Here is a 6,392-nt window from a genome sequence, read left to right on the forward strand (position 1 = left end):
GGAATAAATAAAGCATTCTTAGGCATGATACCAAGAACAAAATCTATAAAATAAAAATTCACCAAAATTAAAAGCTTTTGTGCTGTGAAATATCCTGTTAAAAAGATGGAAAGACAAGCTAAAAACTAGGAGAAAATACTTGCAAACCACATATTCAACAAAGACATATATAGAACATATTAAAAAACTGTCAAAACTCAGCAGCAACTCCCCCCAAATCCAATAATAACATGAGTAAAAAAGTTGAACAGATATTTCACCAAAGAGGAGATATGGATGGTAAATAAGTACATGAAAAAAATGTCAATATCACTAGCCATTTGAGAAATGCAGATTAAAAATTAAAACCACAATGAGCTATCACTATGCACCTCTTAGAATGCTTAAAATAAAAAACAATGATAACACCAAATGCTGATGAGGATGTGGAGAAACTGGAACTCTCATACATTGCTAGTGGAAATCTAAAATTGGTACAAGCACTCTGGAAGATAGTTTGGCAGTTTTTTACAAAACTAAACTTGCCAGACTTCCTTGGTGTCACAGTGATTAAGAATCCACCTGCCAACTGTAAGTTGGTACAGCCACTATGGAAAACAATTTGGAGGTTCCTTAAAAAACTACAAATAGAACTACCATATGATCCAGTCATCCCACTCCTGGGCATATACCCAAAGAAAACCATAATCCCAAAAGAAACTTGTACCATCATGTTTATTGCAGCACTATTTACAATAGCCAGGACATGGAAGCAACCTAAATGCCCATCAACAAATGAATGGATACAGAAGATGTGGCATATATATACAATGGAATATTACTCAGCTATAAAAAGGGATGAGATGGAGCTATATGTAATGAGGTGGATAGAACTACAATCTGTCATACAGAGTGAAGTAAGTCAGAAAGAGAAGGACAAATATTGTATGCTAACTCACATATACGGAATCTAAAAATGGTACTGATGAACTCAGTGACAAGAACAAGGATGCAGATACAGAGAATGGACTGGAGAACTCGAGGTATGGGAAGGGGCGGGGGAGTGAAGGGGAAACTGAGACGAAGCGAGAGAGTAGCACAGACATATATATACTACCAACTGTAAAACAGTCAGTGGGAAGTTGTATAACAAAGGGAGTCCAACTCGAGGATGGAAGATGCCTTAGAGGACTGGGGCGGGGAGGGTGGGGGGGACTCGAGGGGGGGAAGTCAAGGAAGGGAGGGAATACGGGGATATGTGTATAAAAACAGATGATTGAAGCTGGTGTACCCCCCAAAAAATAAAAAAATTAAAAAAAAATAGTAAAAAAAAAAAGAATCCACCTGCCAATACAGGGGACACAGAGTCGATCCCTGGTCCAGGAAGATCCCACATGCAGAGGTGCAACTAAGCCTGTGTGCCACAACTGTTGAGCCCATGTGCCACAACTACTGAAGCCTGTGCGCCTAGAGCCTGTGCTCTGCAACAAGAGAAGCCACTGCAATGAGAAGCCCTCGCATCACAACGAACAGCAGCCCCCGCTCGCTGCAACTAGAGAAAGCCCATGTGCAGCAACGAAGACCCAAGGCAGCCAATAAATAAATAAATGAATGAATTTATTAAAAAAAAAAACTCAACTTGCAATTACCATACAGCCCAGTGATTGTATTCCTGGACATTTATCCCAGAGAAATGAAAACTCGTGTTAACACAAAAACCTCCACAGCACTTTCATTCAAAAAAGTAAAACAGGGCTTCCTTTGTGAGGCAGTGGCTAAGAATTCATCTGCCAATGCAAGGGACATGGATTCGATCCCTGGTCTGGGAAGATCCCACATGCCACAGAGCAACTAAGCCCATGTGCCACAGCTACTGAGCCTGTGCTTTAGAGCCTGCGAGCCACAACTACTAAGCCCACATGCTGCAACTACTGAAGCCCATATGACTAGAGCCCGTGCTCAGCAACAAGAGAAGCCACTGCAATGAGAAGCCCGAGCACCACAATGAAGAGTAGCCTCCACTCGCCACAACTAGAGAAAGCCTGGGTGCAGCAACAAAGACCCAACGCAGCCAAAATAGATAAATAATAAAATAAAATCTTAAAAAAAAAAAAAGTAAAACAAAACAACCTGCCCCCCTCCCTGCCCTCCGGGAAACAGATGAATTGTCCTTCAGTGGGTGGATGGTTCATAAACTCTGGCAGAGCCATACAGTAGAATACTATTCAGCAATTTTAAAAAGTATTCACTTTAATATATGCAACAGTCTGAGTAGCCTCGGAAGCATTATACTCAGTGAAAAAAAAAAAAACCCAATTCCACAAGGTTACATACTGTACAACATTTGATTCCATTTATAGAATATTCTCCAGGTAGTAAAATTACAGAGATAGAGAACAAATTAGTGATTACCAGGAGTCCGTGATGGAGTGAAGGGGTTTGGGTACACAAATACAAAGAGACAGCACAGGGAGTTCTTTTGTGGTGATGGAACAATTCTGTGTCTTGATTGTGGGTTACGAGAATCTATTCACGTGATAAAATTGTATAGAGCTACACACATACATACACACATGAATGCATGCTTTTAAATGGTGAAAATAAAATAACGTCTGTAGTCTAATTAATGGTGTGTATCAATGTCAATTTCCTGGTTTTTATATTATACTGACATAATATATCACCATTGGGGGGAGTTAGCAGTACTGATTTTGCAAGTTTCTGGGAATTTATAACTATTTCAAAAGAAAATGTTACAAAAATTTTTAATGAAAAAATGAGAGAAGAAAACCCTCTTTGCCAAAGACCTTCCCATTACACAGGGTGGTTCCCTCTAGCGGTTGCTTTATCCACAATAACCCACTCCTTTTCCCTCCTCCCCAGACACACAACATGCCATCTTTTTGAAAAGTTTCCAGTCGAATGAAAGGTTTCTTAGAGTAGGACGCACACAAAAGTTGCTTAAATAAAAATAGTTCAAAAGAGCACTGGTATACCCTTTTTCTAGATTCACCAATTAATATTTTAACCCATTCAACTTTATCATATGGAATCTATCTATCCATCTATATTATTGTTCTTGAACCAACTGAGGGTAAGTTACATACATCATGGGCCTTTGCCCCCACATACTTTAATGTTTATTTCCGAATTATATTCATTTATACAATCACGGTACTGTTATCAATTTCAGTAAATGTAACAGGGATTCAATACTTTTAGCCATCGGTCCTATTCCACTTTCATCAGTTACCAGTAAGATACAGTACAGAATCCAGCCTGGGGTCAGGTACTGCACTTAGCTGCCATGTCTCTTTAACAGCCTTAGATTTAGTAGACCCAGCTTTGCTACCAATGTTTCCTTGTCAACGGGCACCCAGAATTCTCATCTGTAAGGTGGGATGGTGGTAACTGCCCCACCAGTTTCTTTGCTTAATCTCTAAGAGCTAAACGGAGTATTTCTCTTCTGCATCATGATTCCCCAGAAGCAGCTAAACATATTGTGGTTTGCGGCAGAAGAGCCCCGGTTTGGTTTTCTCTCCCAGCCTGGGAAAAGACGTAGGGAGGAGGGAGGCAAGCCAGGATCCTAGAGAAGGAACTTGGGAAGAAATCCTCTATGGAAGACGGGCCGCAGACGGTGCTAGGGACTCTCCTTTTGCCTTACCTGGAGCGCCGAACGGCCAATCAGCCGCGCGGTTCGGACGCGCGGCCAATGGGAAGGCGGCGCGGCGCGCCCCCAGGGCTATAAGTGCGCGGGGCCGGGGAAAGTGAAAGTGGTGCGGGCGCGGCGGGCGCAGCCTGGGCTCAGCCGCCTGGGCTCAGCCGCCTGGGCCTGAGCGCGGGCGCCGGAGCCCAGCCGTGGGGATGCTTCGGACTCCCGAGCCACGGCCGGGGGAGGCGGGGGTGGCTAGCTGCAGCCACCGGGCCGCGCCGCCCACCCAGTCCAAGCCGCTCACCTCCTTCCTTATCCAGGACATCCTGCGGGACGGCGCTGATCCGCGCGGAGGTCACGCGGGCAGCCCGCAGTCCCCGCGCCAGCCCGACCCGGGGCGAGGCCCTGAGCCGGAGCCCGAGGGAGGAAGAGGCGGCGCCGGGGCGCCGGAGGACCAGCCAAGCGCCCGGCCCCGCGTCGGGCGCGGGGAGGCCGAGCAGGCAGCGGAGACCGAGCCAGGTAAGCCGGCGAGGCTGGGGAGGCCGGGCTGGGCCGGGGTGGGTCCCCCCGGTAGGGAGCACCGGCCCGCGGGCTGCACGGACGCGAAGGCGGATGCTAGGTGGACTTCCCACAGCTCCGGCTGCAGGAATGCGGGGCCCCGCACGGCCTCCGCTACGGGCGCGCCTTGGAGATTAACCCTGAGCCCTAGCGTCAGGGCGGCGCAGGATTTATACATGGGCTTGACTCGCCCAGCAAGGTGCTCTACGCAGCGGGTTCTCCGCGCCCCGGGCTCAAAGGCGAGCGCGCACGCAGCGCCCACCGTGCTCCCGTGTCCTAGATGCAAACCCCGACACCGCTCTCAGTCACTGCGCGACCCTTGATTGGCGCCAGCCCCATGTCACTTCTTGGCAGTTGCAATAACTAACATATAACGAGTTATTGATAATAACATTAATATTAATAAGTCAGGGTTTAACCAGCAAAGATGCCCTTTGCTTCCCAGTCCCACGGGCAATAAAACGGTAAGTCTAGGAGCCCCTCTGGTCTTCAGGAGTTATAATGTCGGTACATTTAGAGTAGATTTATTTTCTTTCTTATCAGTTTTTTCTTAATTGGGCTAAAATTCGTACAACAGATTTTATTAGTTTCAGGTGTACAACATAATAATTTGACCTTTGTATACACTGCAAAGTGATCACCAGGATAAGTCTAGGTACCAGCCGTCACCATACAATAGACGCCCTTCTTATGAGGCATCCTAAGGGTTGGTTGAGGAAAAAAAGGTGGATTAAAGCCAGAGAATGAACTCTCCAGCACACAGGCCCTCTCTTGCCACCCGGATGTTAACACCGGATGCCTTTGGGGCCCGCTTTACCAGGTATCTTATTTCTGAGAGTCTTCCCTGCCTCCCTCTCCCACTCCTCCTCAAGACATATCCAGAATCCCTATTTAATTCTACTGGGCAATATGGCAGAAAGTTCTAGCACTAACCTCTCCTACTTTGGGGTCTTGATGACTATTAGAAAACTAATACATAATCTGCATATAAACACCCATCCCACTCAGAGAATTCCTTAGTCCTGTGAAAAAAGTGCAGTGTATCCAAGCCGACAGTGGGCTGTTTGTGTTCACTCACCAGAAGAGATAAGGATGGATTGAATTCTGTTCTCTTCCCTGCTAACATGTAACATTTTCCTTTCCATCCCTGTTTCTCCCCTCTTGTTTCCAGATAGGCACTTTGAGACTTATCTGCTGGACTGTGAAAACACTCCGGGCATCTTACCCAGCCCACCTCCAGCCCCCAAGCAGCCACAGAAGCGCTCCCGTGCTGCCTTCTCGCACACTCAGGTCATTGAGTTGGAGAGGAAGTTCAGCCACCAGAAGTATCTGTCAGCCCCCGAAAGGGCTCACCTGGCCAAGAACCTCAAGCTCACAGAGACCCAAGTGAAAATATGGTTCCAGAACAGACGCTATAAGACCAAGAGGAAGCAGCTCACCTCGGACCTGGGGGACCTGGAGAAGCATCCTTCCTTGCCAGCTCTGAAAGAGGAGGGCTTCTCTCGGGGCTCCCTCATCTCCATGCATAGCACCTACCCTTACTACCCCTACCTTTACTGCTTGACAGGCTGGAGCCCAGCTTTCTGGTAATGCCGGCTCAGACAGCCATGTGGGATCAAGAACTGCCTTCCCCAGGTGGCCCCTCTGGAAGGCAGTAGGGCCCAGGGTCAGGGAGGACCGGGCAGCAAGAGGCATGCAGACCAAACCTCTTGGAGGTCTGCGTGGAAATCCCAGATTCTTTACTGGTGGGCCAATGAAAGATCTGGGACAGAGAATGATGTAATATCCAAATAGTTCCCCCAACACAAAACATAGGTCATTTTTGCTTTTAGAGACCTTCTTCAAGTGGGGAGGGATAAAGCCAAGTGCTGTGTTCAGCACTTTGGGTGATTTTGTGGGAGCTGTCCTCATCACTTCCGAGGATTCTGTTCCTCCACCTCCATCCTCTTGTGTAACTGAGCATCCACTCCAAAAGAGCACACCTGAAGGGGCGGGGGCGGGGGGGGGGGGACGGTGCAGGGAGAAAGGACAACTAAGATGAGGATGTCACCTACTGAATTAAACTGAAGATCAAAAGCCTCTCGTTGGCCTTGGACTATGACCAAGGTTTCTCTCTGTCCCTGAAAGAGAGAGGGAAATGGAGGATCCCACAGAGAAGCCTGTTGTGCTCAGCACAGGTTGGCACAGGATATGGAGATGGGTA

At 47.4% G+C, this 6,392-nt stretch overlaps 1 protein-coding gene across 1 annotated transcript; it reads left to right on the plus strand.

The window, feature by feature from the left end:
* The first annotated feature begins 3,770 nt into the window (after nucleotides 1-3,770).
* On the plus strand, nucleotides 3,771-6,171 carry NKX3-1 (NK3 homeobox 1). Its single transcript, XM_057722721.1, has 2 exons — nucleotides 3,771-4,150; nucleotides 5,361-6,171. Exons 1-2 carry the CDS (start codon nucleotides 3,844-3,846, stop codon nucleotides 5,777-5,779), a joined length of 726 nt encoding a protein of 241 aa, XP_057578704.1. The 5' UTR covers nucleotides 3,771-3,843; the 3' UTR covers nucleotides 5,780-6,171.
* Nucleotides 6,172-6,392: the final 221 nt, after the last annotated feature.

Source organism: Hippopotamus amphibius, chromosome 2, assembly GCF_030028045.1.
Source record: "Hippopotamus amphibius kiboko isolate mHipAmp2 chromosome 2, mHipAmp2.hap2, whole genome shotgun sequence".
NCBI classification, from domain to species: domain Eukaryota; kingdom Metazoa; phylum Chordata; class Mammalia; order Artiodactyla; family Hippopotamidae; genus Hippopotamus; species Hippopotamus amphibius.